We start from the raw sequence: 18,574 nt of genomic DNA, 5'->3' as shown, positions 1-18,574 counted from the left end.
AAGTCTTTCTACCAGGGAACATCGGGCTTCAGGAATTCTTGATTGTAAAGAGCTGGGTGTGGCGGCCAGCTTCAGGCCAGGGAGTGGGAGCCCAGACTCTGCAGAGATGCGAAGATCCCAGCTCCCACTCACTAGCTCAGGACCCTGGGAATCTGTGTAACCTCTCTGTACCTCAGTTTCCCCATCTGTCAGATGAGAAAAACAATGCCTCCCTGAAGGAGTTGCTGGGGGATGACGTGGGCCAAAACACGTACAGCTGTGATTCTCAATGGGGCGTGATTTTACCTACCCCGGGGACATTTGGCAATGTCTGGAGAGATTCGCGGTTGTCATGACTAGGAGGGAGTTATAATGGCATCTAGTGAGTAGAGGTCACGGATGTCGCTGAACGTCCTCCAATGCACAGGACAGCCCCGTCCTTCCTCCTCACAGGGCCGTGTCCCATCTATATTAGCTGTTATTAGACCTGACCTCTGGGTCAGATGTCCCTGAATTCTCAATTCTGTTTCTGGCACTTCCATAAGCTGCTGGGTGTGTGGGTGTGTCACTTTCTCTCCTTGCGGTCCCGCTGCCCTGCCCTACCTGCTAGGGAGAGGAAGCATCTATGAGGAAGGAGGAAACCCCGAGGGTCACATTAAAGGATCCCACACTGTCCTCTAAGAGCCACAGGGCACTCTGTTCTCTCGCCAGTGCAAGCGTGGGCCCCTCAGTCTGTGGCCCATTGCTGACTCCACCCCTGGTGGGCCAGCGACCCTAAACGAGCCAATGAGGTTTCACCCTGAGACTGCTAGTGCTACAGGGAGCGGCCCTGTCCCAGGCAGGGGTTGCTAAACCGGGAGGTTGTGTGCCTGGTGGTCATTCTGCCAACAGCTGGGGACAACCTGTCTGGGAATGAAGCTGATATAGAGGAAAGCAAAGCCAAGAGATAAAGAAAAATGAAGATCCTGAAAATCTCATTTGACACTCTGAATCCAGCCTTGTCCAAAACCAGTCTTAGTCCTGGACTCTTCTTTACATACGCCAATAAAGCCTTTCTATTTTTAAACCAGTTTTTGCGTTGGGTTTCTGTCACTTGTCACTGGCTAATACAGATATATCCCAGCTACCCTGTCTTAGAATCTTTTTTTTTTTTCCTCCAGTTGGAAAAGATTCCCCAGCAGGATAGAGCACACCTGAACTCCGTTTTGAGGGATGCGAGCTGGTAAGGTAAGTCCTAGGCTGGAAGGTGGGGGTGAGGGTGGGATCACCAACATTGCAGGGGGAGGGCGGTGGTGGGGGAGTGTGCAGTGGGGAAGGGCGCCCCTAGCGGAGGCAGATGCCCGCGTTTGGGTCTCTGCCGGTGATTTTTTAGCTTTATAGAGCTGGGCAAGCCCCTTAGCCTTTCCAACTCAGTTTCTCCATGTATGAAATGGATTAATAACCTCCCTTCTCAAAGAGGCGGTTGGGAAAATTAAACGAGAACACGCATAGAAAAAGGCCACCTCACCAATAAAGCGCTGCGCAGTAGGATTTATTGTTACAGTGTTAAAATTCACTCTGGGGAAGACATTCAGGGCCATGACCAGAGACTAACGGCGAGGGACATCGTCTTCGCTCCTGGACAACTCATTTCCTTTGCAGCCACGAACCCCACCCCCGATGTGGGAGGGCTCAGGAAATTCCTCTCTCCTGCCAACCATCGGCAATAATGTTAGATTCAGAAGTTATCTCCCACGGAGTGTTTTTTTCCTCACCACTCAACTGCCAGGAAGTTGTTGGGGCCTCGAAGAGCAGCGCAGATGTGATGGTGTCCAGAACATGTGGGTTTTGACAGGCTGGGGAGAGCTGGACTTGGAGGAGTAGAGTGGTTTGGGTGCCCCTGCAGGGAGCACTGACACCACAGATTGCCCAAATTATCCCCTGCTGCCAGACCCAGCGCTGTTCAGTGACCGCAAGATTTGGGGTCATTGTTCTGAGACCCCTCCGTGCTGGCTGAGCTGTGTCCCCGACTTCATTTGGTCACGTTCTCCTGTGGCTTCTCCCTGCCTTCTGCCGCCTGGGGTCCCGTGACTGTAATGCTAACAGACAGGTTTCTGGGAGAAAACCTCTGCTCAGCCAAGGACAAAGCGGTCTTTCAGGGGCGTCTGGGTCAGAAAGCTGAGTCTGCCAACCAAGAGGCTTCTGATAGCTCCGGACCCCAGCTTTTGGGAGGACCAGGGGATGCCTCTGCTTGCCATGGTTCTCCCCAACCTCTGGCATCAAACATCCCTTTTCAAGGAGCCAGCACCCTCAGGCTTGGCCAACACCACCTTTCAGAGAAGCACATTGTATGGTGCCCAGGTCCAGGTGCCATGTCACCCTTTAAGGACCAAGACCATGACTCGGGCTGTTTGGACAGGACGTGGCAGGTCAGTGATTTGGAGATGGTCACTCTGCCAGCTTGGTCAATCAGCTACCAGACTCTCTCTGCTAGGTCTTTCTGCACCCCCTGCTCTTGTCCACCCTCGAAGCAGTGTTGACATTTAGAATTTTTCCAGCAGGCAAAGCCCACCTGAACTGACTCCATGTGGAGTTTGTTAATTTATCAACCAATCTGTCCTCATGTTGAAAAGCCAGCTCCAAATGCTCACCTACCTGCCGGGGACACAAGCGTTAGGGAGGAGAGAATGTGAGGTTAGGTATCGTTCGGGCCAACAAGTGTATTCGAGGCTGCCCACCTCGCCCTCAGCCTCCCAGCCTGATGCTGCAAAGTTTTGGGCCATGCCACCCCTACCAGTGACCCCCAACTGTCTGCTTGCCCATCTTGTCCCCAACGGGATTGAATCAGGGAACAAGGTGAGCTTCATTTCTGACAACTCAGGTGAATGCTGGTTTCAAATAATTAGATCCGCATGCTGGTACCCCCTGACACTCTTGCTCACCCTGCGGGAGTAACTGCTTCCTGAGAGGCAGATCCTGGGGTCCCGGGTCAGCCAGCCTGGATGCTGGCTTGGGAATGGCCCATGGCACCAGGCTAGTAGGGGGTTTTCCTCCCTCTCTGGGCTGCAGGCGCTGCAGCTTCAGGCCCCTTGCGGCTGAATGTCATAGAGATTCTGGGGTTTGGAACCTCAGCCAAGCCAAGGCGGATAGCGGAGCCTCACCCCTCTGGCCCTAGAATCAGAGATGGGTCCCTAGGAGGCCAAACATTCAGACGAAACGGGGCCATCCACCCACTAGGCGTTTGGTTCCTTGGGGTAAGAAAGGCTGTGCTTATGTGGCAGTTAGAACACCATGGTCTCGGCATTGGGGGGGAATTCTCAAGCTCCTCGTGAGGGGAAGCAACGTGTTCGGTTGACATACATGTGCTTTGAGGCTGACACCTGCTGCGAGTCTCAGAAATTCGAACCTCTCCTTGACTCTCGGTACAAATGGCTTCGATGGAAGTCGAGTACAGCGGTTCCAACAAACTATTGGCTTTGGTAGCCGAAGTGTTAAGTACGACCCCAGTGCATTCTGTCCTTCCCGAATGACCACTCAGCATGGAGGTCAATGAACTCAAGCCAGAACACTTGAATCGAACTGGTTTTTAAGGGCTGTGCACGTGGGATCTCTCTCTATTTTTGGTCAAGCCCTGTTGGGGGCTCTAGAGAATCTCAGCGTTAAACATTCTTTGTCCTCCTTTTGCTCCAAGCATAACAGAGTTGGAGAAAACAATGTCAGTGCTATGTTGTCAATGAGAAATTAGCCCCCACCCCACCCCCCACCCCATCACTTCCCACCTGTCTCCTGAGAGGTTACAAAGCGTGTTACAGACATTAGCAAGTGTTAATCCTCACAGTGTCCCTGGGAGGGAACCAGAAGTATTGTAGATGAAGACATTGAGGCACAGAGAGGTGAGGCCATTGAGAAGAAGCCACACAGCAAAACACTGGCAGGGGCAAGAAAAGGGCTGGGGGTTCTCGCCACCATCTTAACGACTTTGCTCGATGAGATTCATCTCAGTTAGGACATTGCTGAGCACGCCTGTTTCAGAGACCTCACAGCAAAGGTTTGTTGGGTTAACCGTGACAAGCGTTTTCCTGTCCCTAATCCCAAGTCCACTGCCACCATTGGTACAGTTGTCACAGACCTAACTCAGTCATCTCTGTTCCTGTCATCACGCTATCCTTTATCCTGATGACAGAACATCTGCGTTTCCTGGGAATGTCACTGCTAACCCCACCTGGCATGGATCAATCACCTGCCCCTACCCCATGTAGCCTCTCCTGGGAGGAAGGGGCCCTGTAACATGTCCACCTCTACGTGACACATGGCTTTTAGGGTGGAGGAAATGACCTCCCCATTTTGCATTCTCTCAAGAGAGATTCAGGGACCCCCCAACAGAGAACCCAAGTTCTCAGCCATGGTGACAGGGATGCTGGAGCCGAGATCTCCTTCCATCTGACATTTCAGCAAGAGGCAGCACTTCTTGCCACCCTGCTGGCACAAAGGGTCCACGAGTCGACTGGTCAGCTTTAGACTTTGCCTGCTCTGAGCACTGTCTCTATTGGGCTCTGCGTGTCTGGTTGGAGTCCCACCTGCTCCCCTGGGAGGGTATTTTGGGGACTCATGGACCTCTCTCCTCCTTGGCAGCTCAAGTCAAGTCTCCGGGACCACTTGGACTGCTCCACGACTGACAGTCACTCTGAGGTGGAGCCTGAATGACAGAGGGGCTGTGACAAGTCCTCTGGACCAGTCTCCCTCCGTTGGGTAGCAAGTCCACGGCTGGCACCCCCTCGTTTCTTGTGCTCCCATCTGAAATTGCAGCAGTCTGCTGGGATTTTTTTCCAGCGGTAAAGGAAGATCCTCAGCCTGAGGTCACTATGTACAGTGGTGGTGGCATCTGGCTACTCTGCTTCCATGTGTGTCTCCATGTTGGGTCTGGCAGAGCATCGGTTACACGTTGGTGACCTCCAGGCCATTGTAGCCTTCCAGACGGCACTGCTCTGGCCTGCCCTGGGGGTCATCGTCTCCACAATCTTCATTTTGAAGAGAGCCGTAGTCATCATGGAAATCGGGGTCTTTGCCGCTAAAGCCCCTTCCTATTTTCCCCAGAGGCAGCTAAAAAGAGAGGAATGAGACAAAGGACAGGAAGAAGAGAGAAAGGAATTGAATGTTTTCCGGTCTGGGGAATAGTGGGTCTCCAATTCTAATTGCTGTATGACCGTGAGGAACTTATCTAACCTCTCTGTGCTTTTCCTGGCAGCAATAATACCCCACTGCTCAGGGAGACTTTTGCGAGCTCAGAGGATTTTTGTGAGTGAATGTTAGGAGAGAACTTTGTGTTCCCAACTGGAAGGAACCAGTTGGTTACTAAGGGTGTGGACTAAAAATATAGTGTTTCTGATTACCCATACACCTCCCATCAGTGGGCGGAGACTTGAGAACACGTATGACGGAGGAAAGGTGAGATTGTCTGAGCATGAGTATGAGGTCTCACTGCATTCCCAAGTCAAGGAGAAATATTCCAGCACCGCCTGGTGTGGCAGAAACAGTGTGGGTTTCGGAGACTCACAAACTGGGGTTCAAATCCCTGCTCCGCTACTTCCCAGCTGTGTGACTTTGGACAAATCACCTGCCCTCTCTGAGCCTCAGTTTTCCCAGCTACAAAATGGAAATAGTAATTCCTACCTTCCAGAGTTGTTGTGAAGAGTAGAAATCCCACCTGTAAAGCCCACAGGGAGGTGCAGACAGACCTAGCTCATGTCATACATAGGAGGCCCTCAATATCTATCCCTTATTTGGAACATGTCTCTATTAGAGTAGTCATGATAATGCTTTGTAATTATTGATTTACTTGACTGTCTTTTTCCCCAGAACTGTGTTTCGCAACCTTTTTTCCCCATTATTCCTCCACCCCCAAAAGGAGCCTTTTCGACATTTTTCCCTAACCACCCTCCTACCATGAAATTGTCATACTTACAGTATACTGTGCTTCTGTTTCTATACCGTATGTATATCTGTGCTTTACACATAAAAAGAGGAAGGTTTTTTGCCCGCGCCCTGGACCAACTTGCCCCCCTCGGGGGATATCATCCTTAGTGAGAATGACATGCTAGATGGGAGAGCACCAAGGGTGGTAATTTATTCATGCTTACACCCCCATGCTTAGGATGCTGCCTGGAGCACTGTTTGTACCCCCAAATTGCCGAAGGAGTGGAAGAATTTTGGGGTTATCACTTCTGCCATCTGTGTCCACACACTTCCGTGTAGGAATCTGTGTCAGTCTAAGCTGGGTGACCAGCCCCAAACTGGACGCATTCGCTTACACCAGACGCTCGTCTGCAGCTATTGGTCGTGTCACTGGAGTTCAAAATCTAGGCCAGTGGTTCTCAGAATTTGGGGTGCATTGTAACCCTCTGGGCAGCTTGGCTGCATGAGGGCTCCCCCTCACCCCAGATGCTCCTTGCTCCAGGAGGCATAGGTGGGTCCCAGAATCTGCATGTTAAGCAACCACCCAGGTGACTCTGATGCAGGCAGGTGACACCTGCCCTTTGAGCTACTACTCTAAGCCTTGTGGTGGGGGCCTGGGGGCTTCAGCATGAGGCAGGCGGCTTCCAGGGCCTCTCTCCTAGCTGTACCTGTGACCTAGCCTAGCGGTCCCCCTCCACAGGCCAACACAGGAGACGGGAAAGGGCAAAGTGGACCTAGATGACAAAAAGACCTTTCCCGGGCTGCAGAACTCCCAGGTGAACGCATCGAGCGGCTTACCCGGCCAGTCTTGTACTTGATACCACCACTGTCCTCCTTCCCCGCCCGGGTGATGCTGGAGGCCCTCCCAGGAGGTGTTCCAAAACGCTCCGCCTCCCGGATGCCTGTGGAGCTGGGGAGAGACCCATTTCAAGTCAGCAGGGAGGGCCCGGTCAACTCCCGCCACCCAGAGACATGCACACTCACTCGTGCTGGTGGCAATGACCGCAACTGCTGTGATTTACTGAGTACCTCCTCTGTGCCACCATACGCTAAGCACTCCATAAATACAGTCCTCACAACATGCCTAGAGGCTGAGGCTGCCATCCCTGCACCACAGATGAGAAAATGGGGGCACAGAGAGATGAAGCCATCTGCCCAGGATGACACAGCTGGAAGTGGCAGAGCCACGATCTGAACCAGGTCTCTGAGACCTCTAAGATCTCAGAGTACACTAGATGTACTGCAAACCTTTCCAGGAAAGGGACGATGATGGGTGACTCCTCAAATTTTAGAGAATTAGGGATGACTTGAGAAGCATCAGGAAACCACCCCCCCCATTTGAAATCTGTGATCCCCACTGACTCACTGCCTGAAGTTACCTCCATCACTCCCTTCTTTGTGTAAAAGCAACGAAAGCCTCGGTTAGAATAGGATTTGGCTCACTATAGCCTGTGGGCAAAATCCAGCCGGCTGACTGGTTTTGTAAATAAAGTTTTATTGAACCCGGCCACGCCCATTTGTTTGTGTATTGTTTAAGGCTGCTCTCTTGCTATAATGATAGAGTAGTACACTTTTGACACAGACCATATGGCTCCCAAGTGCTAACATGTTTAATATCTGGCTTTTTATAGAAAAAGTTTGCCAATGCCCATGTTAGAATATCAGTGCCCTAGCGTACGTATGGAGTAGAGAATTGGGGCAAAAATCCTGGTACAGATCCAGGAGTTCTGAACTTAGTCCTCCCCCGTCCCCACCCTCTTTCTCTTTTAGATTTTGGGCAAAGCACTGTCTCCCTTGGTTTCTTTGCCTGCAGGGTTGGCCCCAGCTCTGGCAGAGAGCCTTCTGCCAGAAGGCAGGAGTCCCCTCCGTCAACGTCATCAAACCCAAGGTACTTAAGTCTTTCTAGGGGTTTTAGTGGGATTGAAATCCTGGCTCTGCTAGTCACGGGCTGTGTAACCTTGAGCAAGTCACTCCATTTCTTGAAGTCTTGGTTTCTTTATCTGCAAAATGGGGATCATAATAGAGTCAACCTCACAAAGTTATTGTGTGGGTCAGTTAAAAAGTGCTCGGGAGCTTAGCTGGCATCCAATAAATGGCTATAGTAATAATTCATATTAACACTTACAACCTATGACAAAGGAATTGGTTCTGGCTGACAGGTGGCCAGGAGTTGGCTTTGCAGTCGGCTCCCAGCCACCATGCAGGCGACCTCATTAAGAGAAATGAACGTTCTAACATCTTTTAATCTGTCTCAGAGAAGCTCTGCTTCTTCTGGGGCAAATTTTGCTGAGAAAATTCACGGCAGGAGAGAGGTGGCCTGCAGGAACCTGACTGGCCGAGTGGATGGCAAATCAAGCTAAGTTCTCAGATCCATGGGTGCCAGCGGTTTCCACGTGACAGGGAGGCTCGTGTTCTGCGGGTCAGGCAATAAGGTCTTCATTCACAACTGCCCTCTCTCTTCCACCCAAAGATGAAATTCCTTGGGTCTCGTGGGAAGAAGTTCTAATTGCAGAAGCCACGACAATTGAAACCCTCACAGGGTTTCTGTGCACGAAATCCCCTGTGCACGAAATCCCCCTGACTCATGGACACTAGCAGTCGAATGAACTTGGGGGAGCCCCAGGGCCCTTCTCTTATTTTCATCGAAGAAGAGATGGAAGTCCAGAGAGGGTGTGTGCCTCATCCAAGGATACACAAGATCCAGAGAGGCAGGAATGGAACTTGAACTTGGGTCTCTAGGATCAAGTTCTAGACCATGCTTTTCCCACCCGGGGGGACTGTGTAGGGCTGTGGGCTCCACGTCAGTGGCCTGGCTCAACCCCTTAGTGGATGTGTCACCAGGGCTGTGTGCTCTGTAAGGGGGGTTAATAACACTTCTCCCCTATGGTCATTGTGAGAATGACCTGACATGATACGTACAAAGGGGCAAGAAGGGGACGGCATACCCTGAATAATTGCTGTATCTTACTGAGACCAACAGAGGCGGTGAGGGGTACAGACCTAGTTTGAATCCCCCCTGCCCAGCCATCCCTGAGCTGTGCCCTCGTGCCAGCTCATTATCTTGCTGGGCCTCCGTTTCCTGAGAAGGAGCAGTGAGTATCCCTGTTTCAGGTTGAGGGAACCATGGGCAAGGTTCCTGCTAAAAATCAGACAGATGGTGGTGGAAGAGCCAGAATTCAGCCCCCAAGTCCCAGCCATGACCCCTCACTGCCCAGGACCCCAACTCCAGGCACCAAACTGCCCCAGTGCCTGGGCTCTGAGCTCATCGTTCAGTGATTGTTTGGGGTGGGGTAGACAGAATACTATGAAGCATCACCCTCTTGTGGATGCCTGAAAATCTCAATGTGCCCCTTCCCCCGCCCCCAGCTCCGGTGACCTGCCGTGTGGCTCAAGAATATTCCCTTTGCCCATTGCTTGGATCTCTCAGACCCAGGCTTGGGAAGCCCGCCAGCCAAGGAGGTGGGAGAGGTGACAAGACCCCTTATTCTGTGTGTGTTTGAGGCCATACCAGAATTGCTTTTCTCCACTGAAAAGCTAACGAGAGAGCTGGAACAAATTGACAGAAAGGGGTAACCACCTCAAGAGGAAATTGCTTCACCAAGATACTTCAGTGTTTGTGTGAAGTCAAGGGAGTGAACTCTCAGTGATGGTGGGGTATCTGTGTGTCGGGCACACGGCATGCAATCTGACTCACTGAGTTTTTGTGACAAAGCTGTGAGGTAGGGCTGAGTCATATTTCTGTATTACAGATAAGGAAACTGAGGTTTGGAGAGGTGAAATCACTTGCCCATGTTCAACACAGCTGGAAAGCAGAGGAGCCAAGATTTGAACCCACATTCTATTCATTTTCCTGGGGAGGGCAAAAGGGAGGCACAGGTAGTGGGTCTGGAATAATAATAATCACTAATATTTCTGTTACTGGGTGCCTGGGTTCCTTTGCCAATTGCTTTACGCATTATTTCACCTCATCTTTTAATCAGCCCCTTGGTTGGTAGATACTGATAAATTCCCATTGTGCAGATGAGGAAAGTATAGCTCAGAGAGGTTAAGTAATGTATCTAAGGTCACACAGCCAGGAATTGGTGCTGCTGGGATTTGAACCCAGGTTGCCTGGCTGTATACTGTGCCACGAGGAATTCTGCCTGGGACATACATGTTTGCTTTTATGTCTGCTAAGCCAGTTCTTGTCTGGATGAGGAGCCAGAACGTTTTTTAGATGAGCAGAGCCCCTCAGAGACCCATGAAAAAGGGGAAACCGGCAGCCTCAAGCTGAAGCAGGACCTGATGGTTCAGGGGGCAAGGCTGGTCCCTCAAGGAACGGCTGTGGTTCTGAAGATTGCAGGCCAGCCCTGTTTCTGTTCCCTGGGGAGGCTGGCTCATCTTCTCTCGTGTTCACTCTGCTCATCAGCCCTCTTCCAGGGTGGGTGGACTGAAGAAAAAAATCAATTAGGAAGCATGTCTGTCATTCCTGGGCTGCCCTGGGGGTCTCAGAGAAAGGGCTGTTCCCACCAGTACTAGGCCATGTTTAGAAGGAGGAGAGAGAGGTCTTCCCCCCATTGCAGTTGGGCCTGGGAATTTACACCCTGACATGGTGGCTCAAAAGTCCCCTCGGAGGGACCCAGGGTGACCAGGCCATGGCTTTGCACCAGTTCCTCCATTATTTTGACCACTCTTCCTGCCCTTTAAGGAAGCAGCAACGTGCAGTAGTTTGAATCCCAGCTCCGTAGTTTACCAGCTTATGACCCCAGGCAAGATATGTACCTTTGCCGTACCTCAGTTTCCTCATCTGTAAAATGGGATCACAGTACTGCCTGTAGGGGTGGCTATGAAGTGTTAGCCCTGAGCCGGGTCCACGGCAGAATTCAGAAAATGGTTGTGGTAGTTTGATGACCCCACCTTATAGCTGCCTCTGGAGGATGGAAGAGAAGGAGATGTTGGCTGACTCTTCCATTCTTGGAAACAAAATGGGGCACTTTGGGGCTGAGGGTCATGCGGTCACAGGAAGGGGAGGAGTATTAATAAGCGCAATGCAAAGTTTGTCGGATGCTTCTGAGGTCTAAAGGGAACCCTTCTCAGGCCTCATATTCAAACAGAATCTAATTGAACGAAGGTGGAGACTGCCCTGCCCTTTGACTCCGTGTTAGGGACAGGGTATATTGTCTGCCAGGCAAATGCTGGCGATGATCATTCATTTTCATCAAGACTTTTCTTTTGGCGCCTCTGATGCCCCAGTGAATGCCTTTGGAACACCGCTGCCACTCCCTGCATTCTTTTTGTCCCCTGGTTTATTTCTCTGGGTCCTTAATGCACAGTCCTGTGATTGACACAGAGTTGGTACTGGACAGGGTTACAGGGAGAAGCAGGAAGTCAGTGCCTATCAAAGCAGATACTATGAGACAGTATCCATTGTCAGAAGCCAATGAGTCAGAAGCCTGGGTCCCTTTGGTCATGTGCATTGTCATGGTGAGGGGAGGAGCCTGGAGAAGGTGGTGTCATACTGACATTTACAAACTTGTGGTGAATATGCCTCTTCCAGAGTCAGGCTGGGTGCTGATAGCCCCTGGCTCCCTGGTCACGGGCCAGAATACATGGTGACTCTAATCTCCCAAGATTCTCTGAGCTGACCACACCCCCTCATTAAGTGACCACAAGGCCTTAGGGATCACATCTACTGGGGAGTGGAACCAGGTACTCATCAGTCCTCCTGGAAACTTCCTGGCATGGTAGGAGGTCATTGGAGTTCTTGCTGGTAGATGCCAGCACTTCTGTGGACTGCTGTCTAGTCATAGCCCCTTTCTGAAGCCTCAATTTTCTTATCCGTAAAATGGGGCAATGATCCCTTCTCACTGAGCTTCCCTCAGGCGGACGAGGATCAAATGAAATAAGAGATGTGACCACAATGTTTTGGTGATAACGTATGAAATCAATATGAAGGGTTACTATCATCACCATGGTCCACCTAGCCTGGGATTCCACATGGGATAGAGTCCTGGGTTATCTCCTGATCTCTAATAGTTAGGGATGTTTCTCAGGCCGAATCTTTTCACCCAATCAGAACATTCTGAAAGGACTCACTCCCAAGGTCCAGCACTGACTCCCCCCCCCCCCCCCCCCCAGAAAGCTGAAGTCAGCAACAGAGAAGGAGACGGACAGAGAGGGCAGCAGATGGAGAGCTTCACTGCTTGGACCACTGCAGAGCTGTCCTGGGGCAAAGCCCCAGGTCTAGGTTAACACACACCCATCAGACCGCCCCAAGCACCTCACCACATGCCTGGGGATCCCCATCTCCCCTGGTTTTTGGCTTAGCTGGGGCCTCTCATACCTAAAAGTCCTTAGAAACTCAGGGACTTCTGTCTTCTTCCACCTGACTAATCTGTTCCCCTGGCCCATGGCAGGGTCTCGGCAAACGGTTCCTGAATTCCACGTGGAAGACCTTGACTTGTGATGAATGGACAGACGTGTAGAAAAACAGCACTATGGAAAGAGCTGATAACAGGATTGGGGCCTGGGGCTGGCACTACCGCTCAGGTCCCTGAGTGACCAGCTTCAGATTCCTCTTACGTAAAATGAGGAGGAGGATCAAGTCCGTTTCCCTCTTCCTTGTCTTGATATCAGGGGGATGACTTCATCTAATTCTTGAAGGAGTCCCTGACCTCCCAACGACATAAGAGCCCACCCCATGTTTGCCCCACCAGAACCTTCCCCAGTGCTCACACACTAATCCTAGACAGCCCTTAGCACACCTGCCACCTCATGGGTGGTCGAGGGTTTAATCAGACACACAAATGCCTGCTAATGTTTAGCTAGTGCTGCCTCTCCAGGGCTCAGAGTATTGTAAGCCTGTCACAAATCATGTGGTTCCAGAAGGGAGGTCAGGGAGGATGGAAAAGTCGGACCAGAAAAGCCTTTCCCTGTCCCTGTTGATTCATGGCTTGTGGTAGAGGGCTCTTGTCAAAATTTGGTCTCTATAAGAACCACCTCAAAATGCTAAAAATGTAGATTCTTGGTCTCTGCCAGCAGATACTGGTCCTGGAGGTCTGAGTTGGGGCAAGAGGACCTTCCTCTTATGAGTTTCAATGATTCTGCTTTGGAATCTGGGGACCTCACTTTGAGAAACACTTGGGTATCAGCCTACCAATGGGGAAGGGCAGCCCGGGTACCTGGACCCTGCTGCACATGCATGACTTTTCTCCCAAGCCTCAGTTTCTCCACCTGCATAACATGAGGTGTTGCCCAGCTGCTTCCAGAAGCCTTCATGCGGTTTAGGGGTTCAGCACTCAGGCCTGACTCAGAGAGCTTTAGTTTCAAAACTGGGCTCTGTCAACAGAATGGATAAACCTTTAGTTAGATTGACTGAGAAACTAAGAGTGAAGACTCAAATGACTAAAATCAGAAATGAATGAGGGAGGGGACATTGCTACCAACTTTACAGAAATAGGAGAGATTATAAGGGAATGATTATATGATCAATTGTGTGCCAACAAATTAGCTAACCTAGATTAACTGGACAAATTCCTAGAAAGATATAAAGTACCAAAACTGACTCAAGAAGAAATAGAAAATCTGACTAGACCTAGAATGAGTGAAGAGCTCGAATTAGTAATAATAATAATAATAATAATAATAATAATAATAATAATAATAATATAACTTCCCCCACAAAAAAGCCCAGGACCAGATAGTTTCACTGATGAATTCTACCAACTGTGTAAAGAATAATGAACACCAGTCCTTCACAAACCCTTCCAAAAAACAGCAGAGGAGGGAACGCTTCCCAACTCACTCTACGAGGCCAGTGGTACTCTGATAGCAAACCAGACAAAAACATCACAAGACAACTACAGACCAATATCCCTTATAAATATAGTTGCAAATATCCTCAATAAAATACTAGCAAATCTAATTCAGCCACATATACAAAGATTGTACACCCCGTGTAAGTGGAATGCTAGCGAATGCAAGGGTGACACATGAAAATCAATCAACGTCACAGAGCATAACAGAAAAAAGGACTCATCTGGGCTTTGCCACTTATTAGCTATGGAACCTTGGGCCAGTACCTTGTCCTCTCGGAACAAGATTCTCCATCTAGAAAGGAGGGTTACTGATTTCTTGGCATCGTCATGAGGATCACATTGCTGCACAGAGCAAGTGCTCAATAAAGGGTTATCCAACCCAAACTGCAATCACGTTAAGAGGAGAATCCACTGGGAGGGGCCTCGTTTATTCGTGCAGGTGTTTATTCTCTGGTCACTTTTCAGATGAGGAGACTGGGGAAGAGGGGCTGACATGGTCTGTTCACCTGGACCATAAACACCATTAATATGCCCGTCCCTGTCTCCAAACCTTTGTCCCTATGGTTACCCTGCCTGGAACGGCCACCTCAACCTCTTAGGCAGGTGCAAATCCTCCCCTGCTCAAATGCCATTCTCACGTGGCCTTCCTGACACACTAGCTGTTCACTCTCTCTGCTCTAAATGCCCAGGGTGTTGGGGACTTAACCACTTTATTCCTGTCTGCGTCTCTACTTCTTTCTCGTAAATGAAGTAGAAATGTGGGAAAGCACTTTGCTCCCCTGAGCCTTAGTTTCCTGATCTGCAGAAGGAGACCGCCTTGTTGCCAGGGACGAGTGGGATCCAGTAAGTGAGGGGCCAGGATGGGAGGTCAGGACCATCTGCTTCCAAAGCCCGTGAGTTGCAGCCAGCAGCTCACACTCACTTGGCCGGGTAGAAGATGGCGCTCATCTCCTCTGCCAGGTGTCTCCGGAGGATGTGCTTCCCGCTGGGGATGCCCAGGGCGGTGGCCATGGCCTCGGCATTGAACGTGGGTTCCAGCACCAGCACGGCGCCATGGACGCCGCTGTTGGTCAGGTTGTCTGCGTACTCCTGAGGGCAAGGCACGAGGCTGGTTAGGCTGAGAGGTCACCCTGTTGGTGGAGAGCGCTGCCCTACTGGCCTAAGGGCCAGCCCTGTTAGCCTGAGGAGCTGTCCTGTTAGCCCGAGGGGACCACCCTGTTAGACTGAGGAGGCTGCCCTATTGACCTGAGTGGGCAGCCCTGCTGGCCTGAGGGGCCCCAGCCCAAGTGGGGATATACCCCCAACAGCAAGGGCTGGACCCCGTGGGGACCAGTTAACGTAATACTGAAGGGGAACCCCACCCTCACTCTTTTAGGGCCATGAGGGCAGTGACTAAAACCATTTTGTCATTGACATATCCCCAGACCTTGGCAGACAGCCCATAGGTACTTGTTGAATGAGAAGATGGACCTGGTTTCAACCGCACACTTGCTTCAGAGAATGAGGATGTCTCAGCATCCCTCAGCCCCACTCTGAGAAAAGCATCATTTTTGGGAGTCCTCTGCGGGGAAGGAGGTGAGTAGTTCCCTCCTCTTGAGTGACAGGAGGCAGGTTATCAATGCCCCAGCTCACACAAAAATGGGTATTGGTTTGCACACACACGTGCATGAGATTTGCCTCTGCCCGAGTGTCACCCCCACATGCGCCATCACCCCTCACCTTCAGGTCAATATCTCGAACCCACTTGAGCACGCGCTGGTTGGTCCAGACCACGGGGTCTGTGTTCTGCGTCTCACATCGGGCCCGGCGCTCCTGGAGGGCCTGGTGGGGAGGGAGAGGGTGAATCAGCTGGGGGACGAGGGAGCTCGCTGAAGTCACCTGGGGGCGGGGACCTCAATGTGCTGGTGTGAGGCGGAGTCTGCTGGGCCAGCCACGGCTGCTCTAGACACATTGACTGGGCAATCGTGGCTCAGTCTTTCATTTTGGGAAACAGGGAGAAGCCCCCTCCTGGGGGTGAAGGGTGCCTGGAGGCAGAGATGCCGTGTCTGGTAGAGTGGGGCTGGGTGAAACTCACGGCAGCTGCCTCGCTGGTATATGCCAGCCCTTGTCTCACATGGCATGGAGTGGGTGTTTGATACGTATTTGCTGAGGGACACCCAACAACGAGGCCTGTCCACGTGGGGCCACGTCTCCTTGGGGTCCACGCACCTCTGGGGACAGAGAGTGTCACCCTGGTACAAACCCTCACCCATGGCAACCAGCACAGGGGTCAGCCTGGCACTGTTTCACAAGCCTCCTTGGGGGACTGGCTCAAGGACGAAGGGCTCCTGTGTGCACAGACCCCTTCTCCAGGCCCCCTGACCAGCCCCAACCTGCCCTGCCTGTGTCCATCATACTGTACTGTCATGATCTTCCTGCACATATCCCTCGTTCCCCAGTCTGGGGCTCCCAGGGGCCAGGGCCTGTGTCCTCATCTCTTCCTGTGCCCAGGGCCCTGCAGCAGGTGCTTGAGAAGGCCACGAAGGGTTGGGCAGCTTCCCCTTCTGTCCCCTCCTCCTGGCCCTGTGCTTTGACAGACACGCTCTGAGAAAAGCAAACCATCTGGACTCAGCCCCTCAGGGCCCAGCAGCTCAGGGCGGTTTCCTCGGGGAACAGTTGGGGAGATGTGCCAGGCTCCAGGGGAGAGCAGAGCTCAGAATCAAGGGGGCACTCACAGTCCAAACCCTAACATGCCCCACAGCCCCCAGTTTACTTGGCACCCCTATTACTCCCCCACCTCAAACCCAACACCGGAACCATACAAGGCTCTCAGTGCTTCTGCTGCCACAGATCTGGCCTCTGAGCCTTTGCCTGTGCTGTTCCCTGTGCTGGGTGCATTTCCCCTCATACCTTCTTCTGATCAATCCCTGCAATTCCTTCTTCAGGGCTCAGTTTGGCTGTCACTATCTCTAGGAAGCCCTCCCTGATCCCCCTGGAAGCTTTTCCTCTGGGTTTTCATAAAACCCTAGTCTTCCTTCATTCAGATACTTTTCCATGGTTTTGTGGCCATCAGCTTCTTTGTGATTCTTCCTGATAAGCAATGAGTTCTTGGAGAATGAGGGTTCCCCATTTTCCCTGAATTGAGCACAGGGTGTGGCCCATGCACAATAAGCAGTTGTTGGAAGGAGGGAGGGAAAGAGGAAGGGATGGATGGATGGATGGATGCATGGATGGATAAATGCATGGTTAGACTGATGGATGAACAGATGGGCAGATGGTTGGATGGAGAGACAGTAGATGCCAGAGGGGAAAGCAGGGCTGTGGAAGAGGCCCCCTAACCCCGGTTCTCACCTCCCTGCTGAAGTTTACTTGGTACAGTAGCTCGATCCCCAGCAGGATGCTGACCTGGTGGAACTTCTTGGACACGTTCAGGTGTTTTTCCAGGTCCCGCTTCATCAGGGAGTTCAGCATCCGCCCATCGACCAGGTGGTTTTGGAAGGCCTGGGAGTACTGGGACAGGCCGATGTCATTCAGCCAGGCTTTGGCCACCCAGTGATGGTCCAGGTCAGCAGCTTTGGAAAGGCTGGTGAGGAGAGACCGCCAGCGAGAGCAAAAGGTGTGGAAAGGTATAAGAAATAGGGGGACAGGCAGAAATGGGGCAGAGAGGAGCAGAGATGAAGAGAAAAAGGGAGAACAACAGGGCAGGGGGTGGCAAGAAGGCCCCAGAGATAGGAACATGGATGGAGTAGAGAAATCGAGAGGAAGAAAGAGACAGAGAAGAGATGGGCAGAGAGGTGGAGGGTGGGGTTGGGGGGAGATCACATTCAGACACACTGAGAGTGAAAAGGGACAATGACAGAGCAGCAGGGACATATGCAGCAGGAAATAGCACCTCTAGGGAGCCCCTGCACCCCTTAGCCTACCCCAGGGGCTCTACAGAACCCTTGAGGCCCATAAAGCTTTGGCTTGGCCCATCTCTCCTTGGACTTTTCCCAGAGTACACAGTTACACGTCTTGGAATCAGAATTAAAATCTACATTTTGTTTATTCCAAGTCATCTCTCCTTACTGCCTATCTCATATTTCTCTGTATCCCACACAGAACTTATCCTGGTGCCACACACGTAGTAGGTGCACAATGAATATTTCTCAAACGGATGGAAGAGTGGATGCGCCTGGCAAGGGTGGTCCCATCAACTGTCATTCCCATGCTCGCCACATCGTGGCAGCCTCGTAGAAGGAATGAGGACAGCACCTCCCACCTGCGGGGACTTGGAGAAATAACCAGAGGTGCTGCCAGGTAGGGGAGCGACATTGTCTGAGTAGGAACCACGGGGCACCAGAGGCATCACAATATGAAAGGGAAATGATGGACTTACAGAGTGAGGCCGCCCTCCTTCCCAGGCGTGGGATCCGGGCCAGCATCCTTCCCTTCTCCCCACATAGAAGGACCATCTCCTTACCCCTTCCCAGCTGGGGCCCGTGGAGACGGTGAGAAGGGTGAGAGGCTGGCCCTGGGCACCCATCTCTGGAAAGAGGCTGGAGACCTGGGTGGGATTCTCGGCTCCACCTGACTCAGCTTGCTCCTTCTTACTCTCCACCGCGCTCCCCCCAACCCCCCCCCCCCCCCCCGGGTGCCGTTGCCTCTCCTCTGGACTTTGCCCTCTGTCTCCCTGCATCTGTGCCATGTCCAGTCTCTTCTCCAGGACAGAACTAGCAGATCATGCCACCCTCCTGCTGGTGGTTCTAGATGGTTCTTCCCTGTCCTTTCTTCATTCCAAGAGTATGTATTGAGCAGGTACTGAGCGCCAAGCTTGGGGTAGATGCTGCCACGTAACGCACACATCTTCCCTCGTACCCCCTTCCCTTCTTTCTCCACCTTCACGCTCT

General features: G+C 51.8%; 1 protein-coding gene across 4 annotated transcripts in view; it reads right to left on the bottom strand.

Annotated features, from left to right (window-relative positions):
- Positions 1-1,499: 1,499 nt before the first annotated feature.
- Positions 1,500-18,574, bottom strand: part of KAZN (kazrin, periplakin interacting protein) — a 1,005,443-nt gene continuing 988,368 nt past the window's right edge. For 3 of the 4 annotated variants that reach the window (XM_033114228.1, XM_033114230.1, XM_033114232.1), the window contains 5 exons: positions 17,037-17,268; positions 15,426-15,527; positions 14,629-14,795; positions 6,709-6,820; positions 1,500-5,058 (listed from right to left, as the gene is read on the bottom strand). In XM_033114228.1, the coding sequence (XP_032970119.1) occupies positions 4,894-5,058; positions 6,709-6,820; positions 14,629-14,795; positions 15,426-15,527; positions 17,037-17,268 (778 nt within the window). In that variant the 3' untranslated portion in view covers positions 1,500-4,893. The remainder of the gene's footprint in view (positions 5,059-6,708; positions 6,821-14,628; positions 14,796-15,425; positions 15,528-17,036; positions 17,269-18,574) is intronic. The other variant, XM_033114229.1, reaches the window with a different exon arrangement.

The sequence above is a fragment of the Rhinolophus ferrumequinum genome, chromosome 9 (assembly GCF_004115265.2).
Source record: "Rhinolophus ferrumequinum isolate MPI-CBG mRhiFer1 chromosome 9, mRhiFer1_v1.p, whole genome shotgun sequence".
Taxonomy (NCBI): domain Eukaryota; kingdom Metazoa; phylum Chordata; class Mammalia; order Chiroptera; family Rhinolophidae; genus Rhinolophus; species Rhinolophus ferrumequinum.
The sequence above is the reverse complement of the archived record's forward strand: the minus strand, read 5'-3'. Positions and strand labels throughout refer to the sequence as shown.